The sequence below is a fragment of the Melospiza georgiana genome, chromosome 5 (assembly GCF_028018845.1).
Source record: "Melospiza georgiana isolate bMelGeo1 chromosome 5, bMelGeo1.pri, whole genome shotgun sequence".
Classification (NCBI taxonomy): domain Eukaryota; kingdom Metazoa; phylum Chordata; class Aves; order Passeriformes; family Passerellidae; genus Melospiza; species Melospiza georgiana.
Window position 1 is genome coordinate 68,507,582 of NC_080434.1, and position 24,782 is coordinate 68,532,363.

The 24,782-nt window shown below is 56.9% G+C and overlaps 3 protein-coding genes across 4 annotated transcripts in view; 1 reads left to right on the forward strand and 2 right to left on the reverse strand.

Annotated features, from left to right (window-relative positions):
- Nucleotides 1-13,641, forward strand: part of LOC131084093 (dedicator of cytokinesis protein 2-like) — a 56,245-nt gene extending 42,604 nt beyond the window's left edge. Inside the window, 25 exon segments of the mRNA XM_058025205.1 lie at nucleotides 52-150; nucleotides 254-348; nucleotides 1,560-1,638; nucleotides 1,738-1,838; nucleotides 1,935-1,993; nucleotides 2,103-2,251; nucleotides 2,376-2,461; nucleotides 3,778-3,934; nucleotides 4,262-4,302; nucleotides 4,441-4,531; nucleotides 4,605-4,724; nucleotides 5,208-5,297; nucleotides 5,377-5,481; nucleotides 6,705-6,846; nucleotides 7,870-7,951; nucleotides 8,041-8,125; nucleotides 8,265-8,351; nucleotides 9,265-9,441; nucleotides 9,891-9,974; nucleotides 10,054-10,191; nucleotides 11,083-11,168; nucleotides 11,524-11,674; nucleotides 11,892-12,000; nucleotides 12,758-12,891; nucleotides 12,973-13,641. Coding sequence (XP_057881188.1) covers nucleotides 52-150; nucleotides 254-348; nucleotides 1,560-1,638; nucleotides 1,738-1,838; nucleotides 1,935-1,993; nucleotides 2,103-2,251; nucleotides 2,376-2,461; nucleotides 3,778-3,934; nucleotides 4,262-4,302; nucleotides 4,441-4,531; nucleotides 4,605-4,724; nucleotides 5,208-5,297; nucleotides 5,377-5,481; nucleotides 6,705-6,846; nucleotides 7,870-7,951; nucleotides 8,041-8,125; nucleotides 8,265-8,351; nucleotides 9,265-9,441; nucleotides 9,891-9,974; nucleotides 10,054-10,191; nucleotides 11,083-11,168; nucleotides 11,524-11,674; nucleotides 11,892-12,000; nucleotides 12,758-12,891; nucleotides 12,973-13,056 — 2,631 coding nt within the window. The 3' untranslated portion in view covers nucleotides 13,057-13,641.
- Nucleotides 13,642-13,737: 96 nt separating this feature from the next.
- On the reverse strand, nucleotides 13,738-15,715 carry LOC131083547 (BCL2/adenovirus E1B 19 kDa protein-interacting protein 3-like). 2 transcript variants are annotated; one of them, XM_058024337.1, is made up of 6 exons: nucleotides 15,470-15,715; nucleotides 14,831-14,957; nucleotides 14,615-14,744; nucleotides 14,440-14,534; nucleotides 14,211-14,332; nucleotides 13,738-14,045 (listed from the first exon to the last, which is right to left on the reverse strand). In XM_058024337.1, exons 1-5 carry the CDS (start codon nucleotides 15,555-15,557, stop codon nucleotides 14,224-14,226), a joined length of 549 nt encoding a protein of 182 aa, XP_057880320.1. In that variant the 5' UTR covers nucleotides 15,558-15,715; the 3' UTR covers nucleotides 13,738-14,045; nucleotides 14,211-14,223. The 2 variants fall into 2 exon arrangements, with proteins under 2 accessions (XP_057880320.1, XP_057880319.1); XM_058024336.1 differs by having other exon boundaries at nucleotides 14,211-14,360; nucleotides 15,470-15,711.
- A 206-nt stretch (nucleotides 15,716-15,921) lies between these two features.
- On the reverse strand, nucleotides 15,922-24,770 carry AUP1 (AUP1 lipid droplet regulating VLDL assembly factor). Its single transcript, XM_058024350.1, has 12 exons — nucleotides 24,691-24,770; nucleotides 24,275-24,412; nucleotides 23,729-23,879; nucleotides 22,514-22,701; nucleotides 21,940-22,012; nucleotides 20,032-20,105; nucleotides 19,260-19,326; nucleotides 17,437-17,545; nucleotides 17,184-17,330; nucleotides 16,899-17,059; nucleotides 16,688-16,776; nucleotides 15,922-16,091 (listed from the first exon to the last, which is right to left on the reverse strand). The coding sequence occupies exons 1-12, from the start codon at nucleotides 24,738-24,740 to the stop codon at nucleotides 16,043-16,045; spliced, it is 1,296 nt and encodes a 431-aa protein (XP_057880333.1). The 5' UTR covers nucleotides 24,741-24,770; the 3' UTR covers nucleotides 15,922-16,042.
- Between the last annotated feature and the right edge of the window lie 12 nt (nucleotides 24,771-24,782).

Below are 24,782 nucleotides of genomic sequence, written 5' to 3' on the forward strand. Positions count from 1 at the left end.
CCGACTGGAGCTGCAGGACCCAGCAGGGCCTGAGCAGCTCCCGTCCCCCAGAGCCACTACGTGGCCTGCATGGCCACCATCCTGAGCCAGATGGACAGGGAGCACTACAGCACCTACATCCAGGCGTTCCCCTCCCGGCCCGAGCTGATGGTGAGTGCAACACGGAGCCCTCCGGCACCAGCGCCTCCCTCACAGCCTCCTCCGGAGGGCACGGCAGCCCAGCACGGCTCTGACATCTCTCCCTCCCTTGCAGGACTTCCTCATGGAGACTTTTATCCTCTTCAAGGACCTGATCGGGAAGACGGTGTATCCTGGTGACTGGGTGGTGATGAACATGGTGCAGAACCGGTGAGGGGCTGGGGGGAGCACAGGGGGAGGCTGGGGTGGCTGTGAGCACCTGGGGTGCTGTGGGGTGTGGTGTTTGTGAGGGCCCCAGGATGAGGTGAGAGATGAGAATTTGACTCCTTGTTCTAAGAAAGCATAATATAATATAATATAATATAATATAATATAATATAATATAATATAATATAATATAATATAATATAATATAATATAATATAATATAATATAATATAATATAATATAATATAATATAATATAACTCTTTATAACAGTTATATTACATTATAACCTCTATATTATATTATATAACATTTATAAGTTATATTGTATTATAACATCCATATTATATTATATATCTCTTTATAACAGTTATTTTACATTATAACGTCTATATTATATAATATAACTATTTAGAAGAGTTATATTGTATTATAACGTCTATATTATACTATATACCATTTATAACGGTTATATTACATTATAACGTCTATATTATATTATATTATATAACATTTATAACAGCTATATTGTATTATAACGTCTATATTATATAACTATTTATAACAGTTTATATTATATAACTATTTATAACAGTTATATTACATTATAACGTCTATATTATATTATATACCATTTATAACACTATTATATTATATTATATTATATTATATTATATTATATTATATTATATTATATTATATTATATTATATTATATTATATTATATTATATTATATTATATTATATTATATTATATTATATTATATTATATCTATACTAAAACTATGCTAAAGAAAGAGAAAGGATACATCAGAAGGCTCAACAAGAATGAAGAATAAAAACCTGTGACTTACTCTCTGTGTCAACCCGATACAGCTGGCTGTGATTGGCCATTAAGTAAAAACAATTCACACGGAACCAATCAAACATTCACCTGTTGGTGTAAACATTGTCCAAGCCACATTCCAAAGCGGCAAACACGGGAGCAACAATAAGATAATTATTGTTTTCATTCCTCTCTGAGGCTTCTCAGCCTCCCAGGAGAAAATCCTGGGGAAAAAAGGATTTTTCAGACAATATCACGGTGATAGTGGGGCAGGTGGACTCTGGACAGTGTTTGGGGGGCAGAAAGGACGTCACCCTCTGTGTGATCGGGGTGGGCACACCAGGCTGGGCACGCTGGTGCTGCCCTCACTCCGTGCCCACCGTCCCCAGGGAGTTCCTGCGTGCCATCAACCACTTTGCCACCACCTTGACCGAGATGTTCCTGAGCGACAGCGACTTCGAGCTGCAGGTGGGTGGGTGGCACTGCCTCAGCCCTGCTTGGGGTCAGGAGCAGACCCTGCTGTGCCCCCCAGCCTGGCGCTCATCCCTCTGCTTCCTTCCACCGCAGCTTTGGAACAATTATTTCCACCTGGCCGTGGCTTTCCTCACGCAGGACTCGCTGCAGCTGGAGAATTTCTCCCCGGGCAAACGCAACAGTATCCTGGCCAAGTGAGTCCCTGCCCCGGGGACAGGGAATTTGGGATGAGCCAGCTGGGCTGGGCACACCCAGAGCTGCAGAGCGATGCTGTCCCTCTGTCCCCGCAGGTACGGGGACATGAGAGCCACCATCGGAGCGTCCATCCGGGACATGTGGTACAGCCTCGGTGAGCCGCGCCGTGCAGGGATGGATTCTGGCTCTCCGTGCCCACAGTGGGTGTGGCGAGGGGGTTTTGCTGCTTTGGGCATGGATCCCAGCCCTCGCTGTCCTCCCAGGGCAGCGCAAGATCGAGTTCATCCCGGGCATGGTGGGTCCCATCCTGGAGATGACGCTGGTGCCGGAGCTGGAGCTGCGCAAATCCACCATCCCCATCTTCTTCGACATGATGCTGTGCGAGCACCGCCTCAGCGGCAGCTTCACCCGGGTGAGGCCCGGGATGGGCTGGGAACCACCCACGGCAGGGAGTGGTGTGGTCTGGAACCTTCTCTCTGGGATGGTCTCTGGGGAGGGGCTGCTCCAAGCTCAGCCCATCTCCGTCCGCTTTCCAGTTTGAGGATGAGATCCTGCGCCGGCTGGACAGCGAGGTGGAGGGCGGCCGCGGGGACGAGCAGTACATGCAGCTTTTCAAGAGCATGTGAGTGGGCAGTGACATCCCTGCCACCTTCTCTGCTTTGCTGTCACCGTTCCTGCTGCCGTCCCACTGCTCCTCACGCTGTGCCCTGGCCCGGAGTGTGCCAGGGGGAAAGGGACCCGCGAGGAGGGAGCCTGAGCACCACCGTGTGCTCCCTGCACACCTCTGCTGGCCCAGCCAGCCTGCCCCAGGTGTTATCTTTGCCCCAGGTGTTACCCCTGCTGCAGGTGATGCTCCTGTTCCTGCCCCAGGAATTACCCTATGCCTTCAGTGATGCCCCTGCCCCAGGAATTACCCCTGCCTGAGGTGTTATCTCTGCCCCAGACGTTATCTCAGACCAGGAGTCACCCCTGCTTGAGGTGATGCCTCTGGCCCAGGTGTTGTCTCAGACCAGGAATTACCTCAGCTCCAGGTGTTATCTCTGCCCCAGGAGTTACTCCTGCTTCAGGTCTTATCTCTGCCCTCAGAGTCACCTCTGCCTGAGGTGATGCCCCTGCCCCAGGTGTTATCTCTGCCCCAGGTGTTATCTTTGCCCCAGGAATTAGCCCTGCCTGATGTGATGCCTCTGCCCCAGGTGTTATCTCTGCCCCAAGAGTTACCCCTGCCTGAGGTAATGCCACTTCCCCAGGTGTTATCTCTGCCCCAGGTGTTATCTTTACCCCAGGAATTGCCCCTGCCTGATGTGATGCCTCTGCCCCAGGTGTTATCCAAGCCCCAGGTGTTATCTCAGACCAGGAGTTACTCCTGCCCCAGGTGTTATCTCTGCCCCAGGAATTACCCCTGCCTGAAGTAATGCCCTTGCCCCAGGTGTTATCTCTGCCCCAGGAGTCCCCCCTGCCCCAGGAATTACCTCTGCCTGAGGTGTTATCTCTGTCCCAGATGTTATCTCAGACCAGGAGTCACCCCTGCTTGAGGTGATGCCTCTGCCCCAGGTGTTATCTCAGACCAGGAATTACCCCAGCTCCAGGTGTTATCTCTGCCCCAGGTGTTATCTTTGCCCCAGGAATTAGCCCTGCCTGATGTGATGCCTCTGCCCCAGATGTTATCTAAGCCCCAGGTGTTATCTCAGACCAGGAGTTACTCCTGCCCCAGATGTTATCTCTGCCCCAGGAATTACCCCTGCCTGAGGTAATGCCCTTGCCCCAGGTGTTATCTCTGCCCCAGGAGTTATCTCTGCCCCAGGAGTCCCCCCTGCCCCAGGTGATGCCCCTGCTCTGCCCAGGCTTTGTCCCTGCCCTTTGCTGCTGGGCAGGGCAGTGGTGGGAGCGCTGCAGAGCTGGCTGTGCAGTGGGAGCCGTGTGCCTCCCTCTCTTCCCCAGCCTGCTGAGCTGCTGCCAGAGCCACCCCGAGCTGGCCAAGCCTGGAGAGGAGTTTGTGAGGCTGGTGAGCGAGCTCCTGGAGCGGCTCCTGGACTACAGGGCTGTCATGAATGACGAGAACAAGACCTACAGCATGAGCTGCACCGTCAACCTGCTGGTGAGCACCTGTGTCCTGCTCCAGCTCCTCAGGCTGCCAGGGCTCATCCCGTGTCCCAGCTCCCTGGGGCGACCTGGGCTTGTTCCTGTGCTCCCCCAGGTCCCCAGGGCTGGCAGGGCTTGTCCCCAAGTCCCCAGGCTGCCCTTGGCACAGCAGAGAGGGGGTGCCAGAACTGGCATCTCTTGGGATGTGCAGCTGTGCGGGCCACGGCCATCCCTGTGTGGGGACAGTCCTGGCAGCACTGTGACCCAGAGGGTGGCACTGTGAGGGGCTGTGGCACCTGCCACCCCTAGGGCCACTCAAACAACCTCATCTGCCTTTCCACAGAACTTCTACAAGGAGATTGACCGCCAGGCCATGTACATCAGGTGAGCCCAGCCCTGGGATCCCCAGCAGCGCCTGGGCTGGGGGCTCCTGCACATTCCCAGAGGGATGGGCTTGGCAGGGCGGCCTGAGGGGCAGGTGATGGTGCTGTCACCCCCCACACGTGGCTGTGTCACCCCCAGGTACCTGTACAAGCTGAAGGACCTGCACATCAGCTACGAGAACTACACGGAGGGAGCCTACACGCTGCTGCTGCACGCCCGGCTGCTCACGGTGGGCACGGGGGGCTGTGAGGAGGGGACAGCTCTGTGGCCCAGGGTGTGACAGTCCCCAATCCCTTGTGCAGTGGTCAGAGGAGTCGAATGCAGCCCCTGTGCCAGGCCCACACGGGCTCCAGCTGCACACTCAGCGCCAGCTGAAGGAGGCTCTGTACAACCAGATCATCGAGTACTTCGACCAGGGCAAGGTGAGCGTGGACCCTACAGACCCTGCAGCCTCTGAAACCCCAGAACTGGAGGGAGCTGGGCTGGCTCAGGGCAAGCCTGGCCCCCTTGCCACCAATTCCCCCTTGTATCATGCTCCCACATCCCATTCTCAGCACAGCCCCTCACTCCCCACTGCTGCAGAAGGGCTGGAGCTGCCCCAGTGAATCTGGGCTGGATGGGTCACCCCACAGCCACTGTCCCTCATCCCATCCCTGTCCCACGCTGTCCCATCTCAGTCCAGGTCAGAAGCTTGGACATCTCTGGACAAAGGCTTGATGGGGTCAGCTGGGGGCTTGGTGGGAAGCCAAGATCTTCTGCTCCCCACCAGTCCCCACAGGAGAGCCCTCTCCCCCTCCTCACAGGGGCCAGGGGTGCAGGTGGTCCCTTCTGGAAGCCCCTGGTGCCCCTTCCCTGGTTCACCCTTGCCTGGGGGGCCCTGTCCTGGCCCCCCCCTCTCTCTCCAGATGTGGGAGGAAGCCATCCACATCTGCAAGGAGCTGGCGGAGCAGTACGAGAGCCACGTGTTCGACTACGAGATGCTGAGTGACATCCTGGTGGGTGCCTGGCTGGGCAGGGGGCGTGGGGGGTCTGCAGGGCCCCCTCCTGCCCTCATCCTGCCCCTCTCCTCTGCAGCAGCGAGAGGCAAAGTTCTATGAGAAGATCCTGAAGGTGCTGCGGCCCAGCCCGGATTACTTTGCTGTGGGGTACTACGGGCAGGGCTTCCCCACCTTCCTCAGGGTAAGCAGAGGCAGGAGCAGCTCCCCAGCTGCCACCTCCACAGCCAGGGACCCTCCAGAGCTGTCACCTCCACAGCCAGGGACCCTCCAGAGCTGCCACCTCCATGGCCAGGGACCCTCCAGAGCCAGGGACCCTCCAGAGCTGCCATCTCCATAGCCAGAGACCCTCCAGAGCCAGGGACCCTCCAGAGCTGCCATCTCCATAGCCAGAGACCCTCCAGAGCTGCCACCTCCACAGCCAGGGACCCTCCAGAGCTGCCACCTCCATAGCCAGGGACCCTCCAGAGCCAGGGACCCTCCAGAGCTGCCATCTCCATAGCCAGAGACCCTCCAGAGCTGCCACCTCCACAGCCAGGGACCCTCCAGAGCCAGGGACCCTCCAGAGCTGTCACCTCCATAGCCAGGGACCCTCCAGAGCTGCCACCTCCATAGCCAGGGATCCTCCATAGCCAAGGACCCTCCAGAGCTGCCACCTCCATAGCCAAGGACCCTCCAGAGCTGCCACCTCCACAGCCAGGGACCCTCCAGAGTGCCACCTCCATAGCCAGGGACCCTCCAGAGCTGCCACCTCCATAGCCAGGGACCCTCCAGAGCTGCCACCTCCATAGCCAGGGACCCTCCATAGCCAGGGACCCTCCAGAGCTGCCACCCCCATAGCCAGGGACCCTCCAGAGCCAGGGAGCCTCCAGAGCTGCCACCTCCATAGCCAAGGACCCTCCAGAGCTGCCACCTCCATAGCCAGGGACCCTCCAGAGCTGCCACCTCCATAGCCAGGGAACCTCCAGAGATGTCACCTCCATAGCCAGGGACCCCCACTCCTCACTGGTGTCCACCTGTGCACCACAACTCTCTGAGTGTCACCATCCAGCCTGCTCCTCACCCAGCATCTGTCCCATCCAGGGCACATCCCAGGCTCAGATGGTTTGCACGATTCCAGTCACTCTCCCCCCATCCAGCCATGCTGCCACACCCTCATAGAAGCCACCAAATTTGTCACAGAGGATTTGTCCTCAGTGACATTGCTTGGCTGGCACAATCCTGATTCTCCATGTGTCTTCTTTCGTTTTTCTTCTAGTTCCTGGATTTGGGGAGATATTTTTTCCTAGATAGGGGGCTGTCTCCTGCTTGGCAGGAGAGCCTTACCAGCACAGCATCCCAGTGCTCTAGGGCTTGCTGGCCCTGCTCTGTGGCACAGGGATGAGCTGTCACCTTCCTGCCCTGCAGAACAAGGTCTTCATCTACCGGGGCAAGGAGTACGAGCGGCGTGAGGACTTTGAGATGCAGCTGCTGAGCCCCTTCCCCAATGCTGAGAAGCTGAAGAGCACATCCCCCCCTGGCCAGGACATCACTGACTCCCCAGGGCAGTGTATCCTCTGTGTGCACGGGGACAGGGATGGGTGTGGGGGTGTTTGAGGGTCCCCAGGGCGAGGGAAGAGATGAGAATTTGACTCCATGTTTCAGAAGGCTAATATAATATAATATAATATAATATAATATAATATAATATAATATAATATAATATAATATAATATAATATAATATAATGCTATATTATAAATATAACATTATTGTATTATATATTATATATATTTATATATATAATATATATTATAATATATATAATATAATATAATATAATGCTATATTATAAATTAACATTATTGTATTATATATTATATATATTTATATATATAATATATATTATAATATATATAATATAATATAATGCTATATAATAAATATAACATAATATAAATGTTATATATTATATTATATTATATTATATTATATTATATTATATTATATTATATTATATTATATTATATTATATATATTATATTATATTATATTATATTATATTATATTATATTATATTATATTATATTATATTATATTATACTATATTATATTATACTATATTATATTATACTATATTATATTATACTATATTACATTATCTATACTAAAAAAAGAGAAAGGAGAAATCAGAAAGCTAGAAAGGAATGAATAATAAAATCTTGTGGTTGACCAGGATCTCGACACAGCTGGACCATGATTAGTCATTAAGTAAAAACAATTCACATGAGACCAAAGATGCACCTATTGGTAAAGCATCTCCAGACCACATCCCACAGCCATCAGATAGTTATTGTTTACATTGCTTTTCTGAGGCTTCTCAGCTTCTCAGGAGAAAAATCCCAGCAAAGGTATTTTTCAGAAAATCCATCAGTGACTGCTTGGAGCGTGGCTTGGTCTCTGTGCATCCCTGCCCATGTGGGAATCCCATAAATGCCTCTGTGTCCCCCTGGGGCTCACCCCCGAGGCTCTGGCGCCCTGTGCCCAGCAGCTCTGCCCTGCCGGGTGTCCCTGTGCTCCTTCACTCCCTCAGACATCCAGTGCTTCACCGTGCAGCCGGCAGAGGAGGCCAGGGTGCGGCTCAGGGGCCGCAGCATCCCGGAGCAGATCACCAAGTGAGTGCCCACACACAGAGCTCTGCTCCCTGTGGGTGGTGGGACACAATGAGGGTCCTCTCTCATTTCAATCCCTTCCCTCCCCACAGCTTCTACAAAGCCAACCACATCCAGAGGTTCAGCTACTCCCGGCCTTTCAAGAGGGGCCCGAGCGATCCCGACAATGAATTCGCTGTGAGTGCAGGGGGAGCAGCCAGGACCCTCAGCTGGGGGAGCCCTGGTGCTGTGCCCATGGAGATGGGAGCCCCCCAGGCCATGGGGCAGCCAGGCGTGATGGGAGGAGGGTGGGCAGTGACTGCTGCTCTTGCCACAGAACATGTGGATTGAGAGGACCACCTTCAGGACAGCCTATCCCCTGCCGGGCATCCTGCGCTGGTTCGTTGTCACCTCCACTGAAACGGTGAGGAGGGGGCTGGGGGGCTCTCCCAGGAGCCTGGGGGATGCTCCAGCCCTGCCAGGAGCTCAGGCTGGGGTTGGGGAGCGTGTCCCGCCTGTGCCGTGCTCTGTGGGCAGCAGGGACGGTGTGTGGGCTTTGCTCCTCTGTCAGGGGTGGGTGTTTGGCCAGCATCCAGCGGGTCTCAGGAGCCGCAGCAGTGGAGATGTGATGTGCCCTGGCTGGGCTGTCACAGGGTGTCCTGGTGGCTGTCACAGAGTGTCCTGGTGCATCCCCAGCTGCACCCCCAAAGTGACACCAGAGGTTACCCAGGTCTCCTGCAGCCTCACTGCTGCCCTGTGCCCATGGGGGTGATTCTGTGCTGGGACCAGCATGGCCAGCACAGCCCAAGGAGCTCTCACTGAGCCCCAGGCTGTGCCAGGGGTCTGAGGGGCTTCCTGGGGTGAGATGTGCAGCCCCAGGGCTGTGAGGGGATTCATGGGGGGAGATGTGCAGCCCCAGGGCTGTGAGGGGATTCATGGGGGGAGATGTGCAGCCCCAGGGCTGTGAGGGGATTCATGGGGTGAGATGTGCAGCCCCAGGGGTGTGAGGGGCTTCATGGGGTGAGATGTGCAGCCCCAGGGGTCTGAGGGGATTCTTGGGGTGAGATGTGCAGCCCCAGGGGTCTGAGGGGATTCATGGGGGGAGATGTGCAGCCCCAGGGCTGTGAGGGGATTCATGGGGGGAGATGTGCAGCCCCAGGGGTCTGAGGGGATTCGTGGGGGGAGATGTGCAGCCCCAGGGTGTGAGGGGATTCCTGGGGTGAGATGTGCAGCCCCAGGGGTGTGAGGGGATTCATGGGGGGAGATGTGCAGCCCCAGAGGTCCCTCTGGGCTGGGGAGAGCCCACTCTGCCAGCCTTGACCCCTCCCTGTGCACAGATCATCATCTCCCCCCTGGAAAACGCCATTGAGACCATGATGAAAACCAACGAGAAAATCATGAGTGAGATCAACAGGCACCAGAACGACCCCAGCCTGCCCATCAACCCTCTGTCCATGCTGCTCAACGGCATCGTGGACCCTGCAGTCATGGGGGGCTTCACCAACTATGAAAAGGTGAGGGGTGCAGAGGCTGGACTGGCACTGTGGGGAGCCTTGGGGTGAGGATTGGGATGGGGATGGGAGGGGAGGACACAGCAGGAAGGGTTTGGGGGTGCCACAGTGCCCAGCACTGGTGTGATCCCATCAGAGAAACACTTGGTTTGGTATTAATTGGGATCCAGGGAAGAGAGAGGATGGATCCCAGAGAGCAAAGGAGGTGGCATTCAGGGAGGAGAGGAGATGGATCTCAGAGAGGAAGAGGAGATGCATCCCAGAGAGGAGAGGGGGTGGCATCCAGGGAGGAAAGGAGATGAATCCCAGAGAGGAAAGGGGCTGGGACCCCAGACAGGAGAAGGGCTGGGATCCAGGGAGGAGAGGAGATGGATCTCAGAGCAAAGGGGGTGCCATCCCCAGCCCGTGTGAGCTGGGCCAGCCTGGCAGTGAGACTCAGGAGGGTTTTTCAGGCTTTTTTCCAGGAGCTGTACATGCAGGAGCACCCTGAGGACGCAGGCAAAATCGAGAAGCTGAAGGACCTGATCGCCTGGCAGGTACCAGGCGCAGCATCCCCCTGGCAGGGCCAGCTGGCAGCGGTGCCAGGGAGCTCCACGAGTCCCCGCTGTCCCACAGATCCCCCTGCTGGCTGAGGGCATCCGGATGCACGGGCAGAAGGTGCCGGAGGACCTGCGGCCGTTCCACGAGCGCATGGAGCAGTGCTTCGAGCAGCTGCGCGCCAAGGTGGAGGCTCAGTACGGGCAGCGAGAGATGGTGAGTGCCACCGTGGGCACGGGCACTGCCCTGGGCAAGCCAGTGCAGATGTGGGGCAGCAGGGAACAGCTGGCTGAGGGCACAGATGGGGCAGGAACAGGGTGAGGAGCACTGGGCCCTACACCTCAAGGTGCTTCCTATTGAGAGCCAAGATTACATTAAAAGGGAGGTGGGAAACTAAAGTAAATAATACTTTATTAAACAATAAGTGACCCTAAGGGGTGGATATTGGGGGATTGACATTTAGGACAGGGTGTGGAGATACACTTGGGGGGCTGACTCCTGGCCTCTGGCTAATTACTCAATGTCCTGGACTGAAACTTCTAGAAGGAGGAGATGGGATGCTGAGGATTGGGATGGGGATGGGAGGGGAGGAAGCAGCAGGAAGGGTTTGGAGGTGCCACAGTGCCCAGCACTGGTGTGATCCCATCAGAGAAACACCTGGCTTGGTATTAATTGGGATTACATGGGAGGAGAGGGACTGGGATCCCAGAGAGGAGAGGGGGTGGAATTCAGGGAGGAGAGGAGATGGGATCCCAGAGAAGAGAGGGGATGGGATCCCAGAGAGGAGAGGAGATGGATCCCAGAGAGGAGAGGGGGTGGAATTCAGGGAGGAAAGCCAGGGTGGGGATTTGGGGATGATCTCAGCAAAGGAAAGGGATTACACAGGTAAAGGGAGGGGGTACAATCTGGAGCAAACCATTTGGGAAAAATACAGTGATACAAACCCAAAACTATTACAAAGTATAAAAACACACCACAACATCTCCCGCCGGGCATGGGGGATCTCAGGGTCCCTGTCTGCCCAGAGAGGGCACTGATGGCCCTGGCTGAGCCCAGGGAAGGCTGGGGAGGCTCTGCCCTCTCACCCCTCCTGGCTGTGTCCCTCAGATGTTCTTTGAGGAGCGGCGGAGCGGCCGACCCCGCTCCATAGCCTGGGTGCCTGACTGGGACCGCCTTAGCCACGCTGGAGCCAGGCAAGTGCTGCTCTGAGGAGTGTGCTGGTCATCCCCCCTCATCCCCCTCAGCTGAGCCTTCCTCACTCTGGCCCCGGTGCTTTTCTTCCACCTTCCCTTTATGCCAAGCGCATCTCAGGGGTCTGTCCTGCCAGGGCATCACGGTGGCCCATCCCTATGGGCGGCATGGAGGAGAGACACCCCATGTGCTCACCTGGGCAATTGTCACCTGAGCCATCCATTCCTGTCCCCCACACGTGCCCTGCTGAGCTCTGCTGTGGCTGGTGCTGATGCCCGAGTGCAGCCGCTCCCAGCGATGCTCCAGCCCTGCTCCTCCTTCCCCTGCTGCCCCTCACCTGTCCCGGTCACCCCACAGCCCGGAGGCACCCCCGACCCCAAAGGCTGCCCACCGCCCCTCCGAGAGCGAGGAGCGCAGGAATGAGCGCCGGGAGAGCCGCGCCAGCGCCATCTTCGGGTCCCGGCGGCAGGATGCTCGCCAGTCCATCTCGGAGCTGCCAGAGCACAAGGTGATGCTCAGCACAGCCCTGGGGCCACCCTGGGGCTCTGCTTGCACCCCCCTGGGTGTCCTGCTGCACCCCGAGCTCCTGGCCCAGCCCCCAGCCTGGATGGCAGCCCTGGAGGGGCTGGTGGCAGCCCCTGCTGCAGGGAGGGCAGGAAAAGAGAGTCGGGGGCTGCCATCCAGCCTGGCCCTCCGAGGTGCTGAGCCTTCCTTCTGTGCCCCAGGACGAGAAAAGGAGACTCTCCTGCACCCTGAGCGAGAGCAGCCTGAGCGCTGATAGGAAACAGCCCCCGCCAAGCCAAGCTGCTGCTGGGGCTCAGCCCAGCACTGCAGGTACAGCCTGCCTGGCCACCTTCCTGAGCGTCCCCACAGCACCCCAGCACCTTCCTGAGCGTCCCCACAGCACCCCAGCACCTTCCTGAGAGTTCCTACAGCCCCACAGCACCCCAGCACCTTCCTGAGAGTCCCTACAGCCCCACAGCACCCCAACACCTTCCTGAGAGTCCCTGCAGCCCCACAGCACCTTCCTGAGTGTCCCTGCAGCCCCACAGCACCCCAGCACCTTCCTGAGCGTCCCCACAGCACCCCAACACCTTCCTGAGAGTCCTTACAGCCCCACAGCACCCCAGCACCTTCCTGAGAGTCCCTGCAGCCCCACAGCACCCCAGCACCTTCCTGAGCGTCCCCACAGCACCCCAGCACCTTCCTGAGTGTCCCTGCAGCCCCACGAGCAGGGCTGTGCCCTCCCACACCCCGCTCAGCACAGGTCCCCTCACCCCCTTGTGGTGGCACAGCGTTGGAGCACAGGCACGTCCCGTCCCCTGCTGAACACTCCCTGTGGGGCTGCAGCCATTGATCCTGGACCTTGTGCCACTGGGTCTCGGTGCCAAGAGCTGCTCCTGGCGGGAGCCAGCCCTCTGCTCCTGGCTGAGCTCACATCCCATGGCACCTCTGTCCCCTCTGCCCAGCAGTGCCACACTCCCATAGTGTTGGGGCAGAAGTGCTGGCCCTGACAGCCCTGGGGACACTGATGGGCCCTGTGTCCCCCCAGGCTGGCTGAGCCTCCATGTCTCCTCTCCTGCCTGCACAGGCTCGTCCCTGTCCCCCACTGGCTTTGGTGGCCGTGTGAAGAGTGCCAGCAAGCTGCCCCCGCTGCCCCGCAAGTTCAGCCCCGCGGTGTACGAGACATTCCTGGAGCAGAGCGATGCTGCAGCACCAGGGAAGGTACCGGGGACAGGAACTGCAGGGGAGGCACTCAGGGCTGGCCCTGGTCCCACCACCCCTCATGTCCCTCTCTGCTCTCAGGTGTCCCCAACAGTGGATGGGACCAGAAGCCTCAAGTCACCGCCGCTGCCACCACCCAAATCCAAGCGTCTGTCACAGCTCTGACCTGATGCCACCACCTGTCTGTCCCCATCCCTGCCCAGAGTGCCCCTGTGCCCAGCCAGCTGCTGGAGCCACAGCCCTGCTTGATTCTCACCTGCTGGCGCAGCTCTGACACCCAGAGCAGAGTCCCTGTGGCACCAGGCACTGCCACCCTGTGTCCCACCAGCTCTGCACACCCCCAGGTGTCCCCTGGGGCTGGGACAGCTGGCCCTGGGTGCTTGCTGTGCCTCTGGAGCCACGCTGAGCTCCCACATGTCCCTCCCTCCCTCCACCCCACAGACTGTGCCAGTGGCAGCAGCAGTGACTTCCCCAGTGCCATTTCTGTGCGATTCCTGTTCCCCACCCGTGGGACAGCTCCCACCTCATCCTGCAGGGCACATTCCTGGCCCACACTGCACAGGTGTGCACACAGCCTCACTCTGCAGTGCCACCTCTCCTGCCCACCCCTGTCACCTGCACCAGGCAGGGTCACTGCCCTGACTGCCATGCCACGCTCAGCTCCCACCCTCTGCACTGCAGCCACGGATAATAAAGGGCAAACACATCAGCCAGGCACCTGTGTGGGGCTGAACACCCACCCAGGGGCTCAGCCCCAGCTGGCAGCACCCCAAAGCACAGGGAGTGACCCTCCTGCAGCAGGGAAGGGCCCCGTGGTCACTTGCCAAGCCACACACAGGGAGGGGACTCGCTGCTCAACCCCTGAGCTGGCACAGGGCTCTTTATTGAGGTGGGCTCAGTATTTACAGTCTGTTTCAGGGGCTGGGGAGGGCAGGGGCTGCCTGCAGCTGGGTTCCATTCTACGGGGACAGTGGGATCAGCTCCCAGGCAGGGCTGAGGGACAGACAGACAGAGAGACAGAGGGGCCTGGGAGCGGTCAGGCTGTGCTGGTGCCAGGCTCTCCCTGCATTCCCAGCGGAGCAGAAGGTGCTGCCTGCCCAGCTCCTCACAGAGGGTTGGCTGAGGAGGCTGCCAGGCGCTTCCCAATGTAGATCCTGGATTGGAGAGAGTGACTGTGAGGCACTGGAATGGGGTGCTCCAGCAGGCCAGGAGCAAGGGGAGATGGCAGCAGAACACTGCAGCAGCCAAGGATGAGCAGCCCAAATCCAGGAGTGTTCCCCTCCTCCCCCAGCCCCGTGGTGAGAGCCCCAGACACTCACCCCAGCCCCAGGGTCAGCAGGTGGCTGAGCAGGAGCGAGGGGATGAAGAGCAGCAGCAGCTCTGAACTGAAAAGTCTCTTCTTCCTCCCCACTGCACCTCCCTGCAGGCTCCACAGCACCGGCTGGGGGGAGCACACAAAGGCAAATTCCCTGGGGAAAGCTCATGGTTAACAGGGCCAGCAGGATGGGGGGCAGCAGCAGGATGTGTTGGGGGGGACACAGGACTCACTCTGCAGACAGGTACCGAGGGCAGCGGGCACAGGCCCAGCCCAGGGACGCTCTCAGGCGTCGCTGCCTCCACTTGGCTTCCTGTGGCACATCCCGCTGGAAGGAGACACAGGGCAGGTCAGGGCAGGGCCTGGGGCACAGCAGGGTGTGCCAGGGGCAGGGAGCACCTCCCTCACCTGCCAGGGATGGGGGCAGCCGGGCTGGGGCTGGCTGTGGGCAGGCAGTGCCTCACTCTCCGCTGGCTGATCACTGCCATGGCTGGCTCTGTCCTCATCCCAGGCTGGGGAGCCCAGCACGAGCAGGGCCCTGCAAAGAGAAACCCTCAGTCACTGAGCCCAGCCTGTGGCACAGCCCAGCAGGGCCCTGGAGCCCAGCTCCCCCTCAGGACTCACCCCTCACTGCTCTCTGTCTCCAGCTGGGCTTCCAGCAGCATCCGCTCCACGTCGGCGTGGCAGAAGGGCGAGGGCGCCGCCTCGGGCTCGGGGCAGCCTGGGCCACAGCGCAGCTCCACCCAGGAGCCTGGGGGGGCTGTCAGCCCCTGCGCTGCTCCGAGACCACCCCTGCACCCCAGCCCTCCCCGGCACACCCCTGCCCCGGGATGCCCTGTGCACCCCAGGGATGCTCTCCGGGACCGGCATCTGCAGTGCTCATCAGCCCCGTGGTGCCCCGACCAACCCAGCCCCCCCGGGACCCCCGGCGCACCTCAGCCCCCCAGAAACCCGCCTGGGGTCCCCACGGAGCCGCCCCCATCCACAGCGCACATCAACCACCCGGGCCTCCCGGTGACCCAGACCCCCAACGTGTGCACATCAACCCCTCAATCCCCGGGGCTCCCCACTGTCCCGAACCCCTCAGTGCCCCTTCACCGCCGGTTCCCCGGGTGTCCCATTGTCCCGAACCCCTCGGTGCCCCTTCACCGCCGGTTCCCCGGGTGTCCCATTGTCCCGAACCCCTCGGTGCCCCTTCACCGCCGGTTCCCCGTCCCTCCCGGCTCCCCCGTGGCCCCGATCCCGCCCCGGTTCCCCCCGCACCGTCGTCGCCGGCTCCCGCCATGGCCCCGCGGCTGCTCCGCGCGCAGCCCCCGCCGCTGACAGTCACGTGACGCCCGCGAGCCCCCATGTAAATAAAACCACCGGCACCGGCAGCCGGTCTCTTAAAGGGGCTCTGGCTCCTCCCGCTGGGGCCCGCGAGCCGCAGCTCGCCCGGCAGCGGCGGACCCGCCGCGTTGCCTCTTTAAGCGGCGCCTACGTGCGGCGCGCGAGCAGGCGTCGGCTGCGGCGCGTGCAGACCCGCACGGAGCCGGCCCGGGCCCGCCCCCCCGTCCCGTTGACCACGCCCCCTTTCCCACGGGCCCCGCCCCCCGCCCCGGTGCTCGCACAGCCGGAGCCGCGCTGGACGCTGCCGCCGTTTATTTCCGCCGCCAGGGGGCGCCCTCGCCCCGCCCGTCCCGCCCGCGCGGGGCCCGCGCGCTCCCGGTGCCACCGGCCCGGCCCGGAGCTCCGGTCAGGGGCTGCCACCGGCCCGGCCCGGAGCTCCGGTCAGGGGTTGGCCCGGCCCGGCCCGGAGCTCCGGTCAGGGGTTGCCACCGGCCCGGTCCGGCCCGCTCAGGGGCTGCCGCCGGCCCTTGCCGCGCCGTGCTTCTCAGCGAATCGCCTGCGGGAGAGAGCGCCCTCCCTCAGACACCGGAGGGGCCTCCCCCGAACCCACCCGGGGATCCTGGCCAGGAAGCAGCCCCGGGGGACCGGGGGCACTGCAGCAGCGCAGGGCCGGGCTGGCTCTGCTCGGACCGTTCAATCCCGGTGGATTGTGAGGGCAGGGAGGGGCTGCCAGGGCTGCCCACAGAGCTCTCGGTACCCCAAGGCCACCCACAGGATCCCAGCCAGGTGTCCCAGTCAGTGATTCCCAACAGGACCCTTCCCTCAGCACCACCCCAGCCATCCAGTGCCCAACAAGCCCAGGCACACTCAAATTCCCCTCAAACACATCCTCAATTTTCTGTGTCTTCCTAAACCATGACCCACACACCAGAACTGGTCTCTTGTGCCAGGATTTGCCTCATAAAAACCCTGCACAGAGAGAGATTCAATCACTCCCAGAGCCCTCACACCAAGGAGCATTAATGGAGCTGTCCCTGGTGCCAAACAAGAACATCCTGCCCACACTGAGGGTGCCACGGTGGCACCTCGGGCACTGCTGGGGGCTTGGCAGGGGGACATTTTGTGTCATGGGGAGCTGTGGGGGGCTCTCACCTCCTGGCATAGTCGTACAGGGCTCGTTTCCTCTCCTGCAGGGACAGGTGACGCTCCACGGGGGACTTTGCAAACTGCTTTGTAGCCGGCTGGAAGGGAAAGCACAGGAGCCATCAGGACACAGGTGAAGCCTCCTTGGTGGCTCTGCAAGGACCTGGCTGGTGCTCCACGCCCCTGGCCAGCAGAGCAGGGAGACACAACCCCGAAGTACCTTGGAAGAAGGCGCAGGCACAGAGCCCTGGATGCCAGAAGCAGCTGCAGCCTGGGAGGTAGATGGGGCAGGCAGGTCTTCAGACTCTTTACTCTCAGGCAAGAAGGGAACTCTCCCCTCCAGCAAATTGGCAATGGTGGTGTCCACACAGTTGGTTTGGACTGTGGGGACAAAGGGAACCATTAGAGATCAGGACACTCCATCATGGCTGCCAGTGTGTACCACTGCAGCGGGGATGAGGTTTCTTCTTTTGGACCCACAGCCCTGCTTGGCAGCCCTGCTCACCCAGGTCTGTCCTGATGACCTCCAAGGGCACGTGAGGCAGCACCTCCTTGACCTGCTGTGCCATGGCCACCACCCTCAGGTCCTCAGGAGCACCCCTGGGCAGGCTGGGGGGCACCCTGGGCCGGGCTGCCGGGCGCTGGCTCGAGGCTGCAGGACAAAGCACAGCGGGCACAGGGTGAGTTTGTCACTGAAAACAGACAGAGAACCCCCAAAATCAGAGCCCAGGCTGAGGTTCCACAGCCAGGATGCCCACCTGGGGCAAAGGAAAGCCTTTGTGCCGTGTGCCTCAGCCTCTTCATGTGCTCCGTCCTGTCGGCAGCGGTGATCCGTGTGGATACCACACCCAGCTCCATGGCCAAGAGCTGGGAACACAGAGCAGCCACACCAAAATCACACAGCACACCAAAATCACACAGCACACACAGCACAAACAGCCCCTCCAGGCTGGGGAGCATGCCAGGGCCACATGGAGCCATGCTGAGGGCAAGAGGGTTGGGAAATGATTTCTCCAGGGCCTCAGGGATGCATTGCAGTGTGGCAGAGGGCACAAAAAGGATCAAGAATTGCAATATCATCCTGCCAAAACAGGCTGACAAGGAGGTATGAGATGTCTGGAGCTGTCAAATACCCAGCATATATGGGCAGGGTGAAGAAACAACTGATTTGTGTGATTTGTGGTGTTATAAAAAGGGGGTGAAAGGTTTGAACTTGATGGGAAAAGCCCTGACAACTGCAGAAAGGCTCAGTGCTGGGGGGCAAACAGGCCATGAAATAACTGAGCTCTTGCAAGGGGCAATAATCATGTTCTGTTGGGAGTCCTGGATGCTGAGAATTTTAGATTTTCTGTGCTGACAGACTCTAGCCCCCAGGAGAACACTGCATTTGACCTGAGGCCATAGAGAAATCGTCTAAAATTAAATAATAGAACTAAGATTATGAGTGTGTAGTTTGATTAGAAGTGTGTAATATCATGTAGTAAAAAATGTAGAGTTTAGAATATAATGTGATATGATATGATATGATATGATATAATATAATATAATATAATATAATATAATATAATATAACATAATATAATATAATATAATATAATATAATATGATATAATATGATATTATATGATATTATATGATATTATATGATATAATATGATATAATATGATATAATATAATATAATATAATATAATATAATATAATATAATATAATATAATATAATATAATATAATATAATATAATATAATATAATATAATATAATATAATATAATATAATATAATGCTTTAGAATATAATACTATATATAAGAAAATAAAAGTTTTAAAAGAAAAACTAGTCCTTCTTCAGAAGTTTAAGTAGTATTTTATAACTAAACAAAAAATCCGCATTACAAAACACGAGTAGTTAATTATTAAGTTAAAAATAATAATTTAAGTATAGTTTCTTAATGAAATAGTTTTCAGTTAAAAAACTTATAAAAATAAACACATAACCATATTATGACTTATTAATAAAATACTACAAATCTCACTACTTATAAAAGTATAAATAAATAAATAAATTAGACATCTAAGTTGAAACACAAAATACCATCTACAGCTCCCTCAGCACCCTCCATTCACCCCCAAAACTGCTCACCCAGTGCTGGGGGAAACCCCACAAGCAGCCCTGCCCCTTATCCCCAAGGCCAGAGAAGGAAGCAGCTGCTGGGGTCTGCCCAAAATCCCCACTGGAACAACCCCTGCTGCTCCTCACCCTGATCCACTTTTTCATGCAGAGCCCAAGAGTGACACTGAGCCACAGAAACACCTCAGGATTAACACCCTGAGTTAATAAATCAGATCTACACCCTGAGTTAATAAATCAGATCTGGAGATGAAACTTTGCAGGATCTCAGAGAGCCTAGAGGTAACACCTTCAATCCCAACCTTAACCAAAAAAACCCCAAAAGCCAGCAATGTACCAGAGCTCCCATCCCACACATACATCCAGAAATGCCCCCTGCACCTCTGCCTGCAGCCTGTGCCCACCCCAAAGTGCAGCAATGCCACAGATCCCTGTCCCATGCCACGTTCCCACCTCCTGAACTCGGAGCGCAAAGTCCTCACTCCGCTCGTCCGCTCGTCTGGGGACAGACGGCATCCACCTGAGAGGGGACAGACAGACAGACAGACAGCACGTGGAGCCACCCTGCTGGGAGAGCCCCTGGGGACACCCTGCCAAGCCATCCCCACCCCCAGGCTCCCTCTCAGCCCACAGCCTTCCCCAGAGGAGCAGCAAAGGCCAGCAGCCACTCCCAAATGCAGGATGTGGCAGGAGACAGAAGTGGCTCACTGGCCTTAATGAGAGAAAGGCCTTAATGAGAGAAAAGCCTTAATGAGAGAAAGGCCTTAATGAGAGAAAGGCCTTAATGAGGATCTGGGGTCATTTACATGGAAGGAGGAAACAGGTCACCCAGAATTCAGGCAGCTAGAAGCAGGGAAAGGCTTTCCTTTGCTGAAATACACCAAGCCCTACATTTGATTCCCAATCCTTTCCACTGCCCTCATTACAGCAAAGCTACTCAAGGCCTGGGCAGGGCTCTGGACCACCTCACTCCCAAGGGATTGTAGGGACAGACAGACACTGGGGGCTGAGCAGCTTCAAAATACACCTGGAAACTTGAACTGAACACCTGGAGAGACTGAGACTGTTCTCCTTCCCCAAGAGGAACCAGGAGCCCTCTCCACATCAGAAACTGGACATGGCCATGCCCAGATGGTGCCAAGGGATGGAGCTCTCAGTGCCAGGGTGACACCACAGCCCTGCCCACCCCCAACCCTGCCCCAAACAGAAGAGAGAGACGTAGTACCTTACTTGATAAACTGTGAAGGGAACGAAGAAGGTCCAGAGCAGCTCCGTGATCCAGGAGGAGTCGGCCACGCTCTGGGGAAGGAGAGAGCACAGTGAGATCCCACCCGTGGGACAGCAGCAGTGGGCAGGGAGGTGGGCACAGCACACCAGGCTGAAGGACTGGGAGAGGGGCAACAGCAAAGCCAGTGCAAGCCCCAGGGCAGCTTCACCCTCATTGTCATCACCAATTTTCACTTTCCTCCCACTAAAACAGCAGCAAGGCTTTCCCTCAGTACCACCCCATTTCCTACCAGTCTGTCCCTTCAGAAAGTTACAAAAAATGCCAGAAAAACTATGAACAATCCTCAGAACCAGGAGCAATCTTCCCTCATTCTGGTGGCAACAGCCTCTCTGTGATGTCCCAACTGCTGTAAGCTCTCCAGGGAACAGCACAAGAGCAAACAGCACAAGAGCTTGGATATTGGGAAAATTCCCCCTTGAAAAGGTTGTCCAACCCTGGCACAGCTGCCCAGGGCAGGGGGAAGTCCCCATCTCTGGGGGGATTTAACAGCCCTGTGGACATGGCACTTGGGGACATGGCCAGTGCTGGCCTTGGCATTGCTGTGGAATGGTGGGATTTGATTTTCCAGAAGGATTTTCCAAACAATTCTGTGATTCTCAGACAGGCTTGTGCCTGGGAAGAGGAGCTAGAAATGAGAAAAGCTCTGAAAGCCCAGGCACAAGAGGAACAGAGAAGCCTCACCTGGATAAACAGAACCTCAGAACTCCAAACCCAAATGCCTGGAGTGATGCTCACAGCCAGATTTCAGTGACACTGCCTGTACCACAGAACAACACCCTCCTACAACATTCCATGCAACTGGAGCTGCAGAAAATTCTCTCTTAATTCCAAATTTGGTGTTTGGCCCAACCCAGTGCCTAATATACATTACACAATTCTATAAGAAAACTTTCTATAAAACACCAATCAATCCATTCAAGATATCACATCTCCAACCCTTCCAGTTTCTGATGGTTTAAAATCACCAGGATTTACTCAGCCAATGAAGCACCAAGTCCTGCTCAGACTCTGAAGGTAAAGTTTGAGCCAAGAAGTGACTGTAACCAGCACCTGCTGTTCTCCCTGACATGCAGGAGAGAAGGGATGCACAGACAGACACACATCTTGTCACATCTCAGAATTTCTCAAAGGAACCAACCCCATAAAAGCATAAGATATTCCTTATAAACTGTCCAGAACAGAAAAATTCTCCCACTTCTTTGGAGGACTCATTCAAAATGTAACTTATTGCCAGAAAACTGCATCTTCACCCACCTTGTGACTTGCCTCAACTCTGCCTCAGCTCTGCCAAATATTCCTGCAGTTCCCATCCCTGCACACATCCAGGTGATTCCTCACCCTTGCCAGGGGTTCCTTTGACACAGAAACACCACCCCCATGACAGGTAGCTCTCTGTAGTCACCAGACCATAAATAATAAATATCAAAAATAAGAAATTCAATGAGAGCAGTTTCCCTGCAATGCCTTTGGCAGTGCTGCCATTGCCCTCATGGACTTTATCCCTCGTGTGGGGCTGCTCCTGCTCCACGTCCTGTGTCTGTGCCAGGGGCTCCAGCTCAGGAGCCTGATGACCTTTGGCACGAGGGCTGCCAGCAGCTGGGTCTTTCACAGCTGGGAACTCAGCAAGAGCAGAGTGGCCATGGAAGGCAGAGGCACAGTGACAGCCAGCTGGGCCACCAAACATCTGTCACACTGGCCAGTGCAACCAGGGCTCCTGGGAAAGGCACTGGAACAGAGCAGCTGGTTCCAGGCTGCCAGGACACAAGGCCAGGTCACACCAAGTTCTCCAAAGCAGAAAGAAAAGCTGTTCCCACCCCACAGTCTGTCCCTGTGCCCAGCACTCACCACAGCCACCAACGGCCTCCGGACCTGCAGGGCAACGGGCTGGACCTCATCCAGGATGGAGAAGGGCCAGGAGCTGGAAGGGAGGAATTCTGCAGTGAGTGACCCAGGAGCCACCTGAAGCCATTTTGTCACCATACAGCAGAGCCATCCCCAGCCACCCTACTGAGTTTGCAGGGGCAGAGAGAATGATCTGACTCCATCATATCAGAGGGGTAATTAATTACTTTATGATACTATATTATTCTATACTATATTACACTATATCTAAACTGAATTTGCTAAGCACTCAACAGCTACACTGAATTTTGTGACTGTCAGCTGACAGTCACAACACACACACTTGGCCCAGATAAGCCAAGGAAATAAAACACCATCACTTTGAGTGAACAATCTCCACATTGCATTCTACCTTTGGGAAACACAGGCACAGCAAATGATAAGAATATTCTTGGGAAGAATTGTGCCTTGCTTTTCTCTGTGAAGAGCAACGTAGCTACACATTTGTAGCCATATATTTGTAGCCACATTTCCCACCCTGCTGCAGGAATTGCCATTCCCTGCTGGGGGAAGTCACCTGAAGCGCAGCAGCCCGGCCCTGCCGTTGGTGGCAGCCTCCTCTGGGAACAGCAGCAGGGGGGGATTCCCTTGCTGGGCCGAGTATTCCTTCAGGGAATCCACCAGCTCGGCCCTGCTGCCCGTCACTCCCAGCTCCATGAAGCCTCGGGACCAGCAGATGAACCCTGGGGCACCACTCAGGGCAGGCTGCAGGGAGAACAGCAATGAGGAAGGAGGAGGAAACCCCACCCTGCCCACCCCTCCAGGGTGACAGAGGTGACAAAGTTGCTGCTCGTTAGCAAAATCCCCTCTGGGACTGAGTGACCTGTGTTGACAGTGGCTGAGAAGATGTTACAGCCAGGCCTCAGCCCCTGCTCCACGGGAAATGGATTCCAAATCATCAGTTCAGACTGTGCCCTGCACTCCCAGCTGCTGTGTCCCCAGGGCTCTCTGCAGCAGTCCCTGACACACTTGGCAGGACACACTCTGCTCCCAGAGTCCCCCCTGTCCAGGCCAGGGGTAAATCAATGGCTGTGCAGGACACAGGAGCCACCCAGAGCCTGCTGACTCAGGAGCTCCACACACAAAGGGTTTTACAGGGGAGCAGGGACAGCCCAGAACTACCCAAGCACCACTGACACACAGCTCCCTCCATGCACCCCCGAAACTGCTCACCCAGCGCTGGGGGAAACCCCACAAGCAGCCCTGCCCCTTATCCCCAAGGCCAGAGAAGGAAGCAGCTGCTGGGGTCTGCCCAAAATCCCCACTGGAACAACCCCTGCTGCTCCTCACCCTGATCTACATTTTCATGCAGAGCCCAAGAGTGACACTGAGCCACAGAAAACACCTCAGGATTAACAGCCTGAGTTAATAAATCAGATCTGGAGATGAAACTTTGCAGGATCTCAGAGAGCCTAGAGGGAATCTGTGCCAGAAACTGGAGTGACAGGACAAGGATTAATGAGTACAACTGAAAGAGGAGCAATTCAGGCTGGATATTAGGAGGAAATTTATGGGTGTCAGAGTGGTGAGGTTGCCCAGAGAAGCCGTGGATCCCTGTAAGTGTCCAAGGCCAGGCTGGACAGAGCTTGGAGCCACTTGGGCAGGTAAAAGGTGACCCACAGGGTGGCACTGAGTGGGCTTTAAGCTGTTTTCCACCGATCCCACTGCAGCACCAAAAGGAGCAGAGCTGCCCGTGCCCCGCCCTCGGGGAGGAGCCCGGCCGTGCCCTCACCGTGTTGCAGGAGGTGAGCAGGCTGACGACGTTGTGGTCGAAGGGGGTGACATGGTTGGCAATGAAGACCCTGGCGCCGGCCCCGCGCAGCCGGGGGTCGCTCTGACGCACCAGCAGCCCCAGCACGGAGCACATCACACGGACAATGAACCTGCCGGGGGAACACGGATCCTCCTCGAGTCCTGCCCTCCAAAACACTGCTAGGTGACATGTCCAACAGGCAAAGACCCGGGAATTCTGGGGGCTGGACAAACGACACTGGCACCAGATGGAAATGACACGTCTGGTGCAGGAAGTGGTGTGGGGCTGGGACTGGGATGAGGGCAGCAAGTGCCCACAGAGCTCCTGAGCAGCACAGCAAGCTGATCCACAGCAGTCCCCGAGCACTCCAGAGGTGGCTGCCAGCTCCAGGCTTGGCAGAGGCAGCACCTCCAAGGCTCCCGAAGACACAGATCCTACCCTGAGCCGAGTTCCCGGGGCAGCCCTGCCATCACCCCACACCCACCCGGGCAGCAGCAGCACCCGGAACCCCCCGAGGTCACCCACCGGCGCACGACGCTGTCGGGCAGGGCGCAGCTGACCAGGAACACGTGGACGCCGATGAAGACGCGCAGGACGAGCAGGCAGAGCCCCACGGGGGCGTAGAGCAGCAGGGCCAGGAGCAGGAACCCATCGGTCGGGAGCCTGCAGGGGCACAGAGCGGCCGGGGCGGCCTCAGCGCGGCCGGGACGATCCCCAGGACCCGCCCTGCGGCCGCCGCTCCGCGTGGTACCCCCGGCAAATCTCCCAAACCACCCCGGAGCCTCCCCGGTCCCCCCACGGGTCACCCCGACCTTCCTCACGGGGCTTTGCTGAGACACCCCCGCCCTCCGCTGGCCCCGCCACCCCCGCCCAGGGTTCCCGCGGTTCCCGCGCGGCTCCCGCGGGAGTCCCCACGGCGCGGGCCGCGGGCGGGCGCTCACCGGTGCGAGTCAAAGAGCCGCTCGGGGCCCGGCGCCGCGGGCGGTTCCATCCCCGCCGTGCCGGCGCCTCACGGCCGCCCCGCACCCGCCGC

Bases quoted from the DNA above. Each gene is read 5' to 3' on its own strand.
- LOC131083547 (XM_058024336.1), bottom strand. From the start codon at position 15,557: ATGGGGGCTCGCGGGCGTCACGTGACTGTCAGCGGCGGGGGCTGCGCG. The intron at 14,958-15,469 runs GTGCGGGGGGAA...CAGCCCCCCCAG, and splicing joins GGCGGGAGCCGGCGACGACG to GCTCCTGGGTGGAGCTGCGC. The intron at 14,361-14,439 runs GTGAGTCCTGTG...AGCTTTCCCCAG, and splicing joins CCTCGGTACCTGTCTGCAGA to GGAATTTGCCTTTGTGTGCT.
- AUP1 (XM_058024350.1), bottom strand. From the start codon at position 24,740: ATGGAACCGCCCGCGGCGCCGGGCCCCGAGCGGCTCTTTGACTCGCAC. The intron at 22,702-23,728 runs GTGAGGGCACGG...TTCTCCCTGCAG, and splicing joins TGCTCACCTCCTGCAACACG to CCTGCCCTGAGTGGTGCCCC. The intron at 22,013-22,513 runs GTGACTTCCCCC...CCTCCCTTCCAG, and splicing joins GCCGGGCTGCTGCGCTTCAG to CTCCTGGCCCTTCTCCATCC.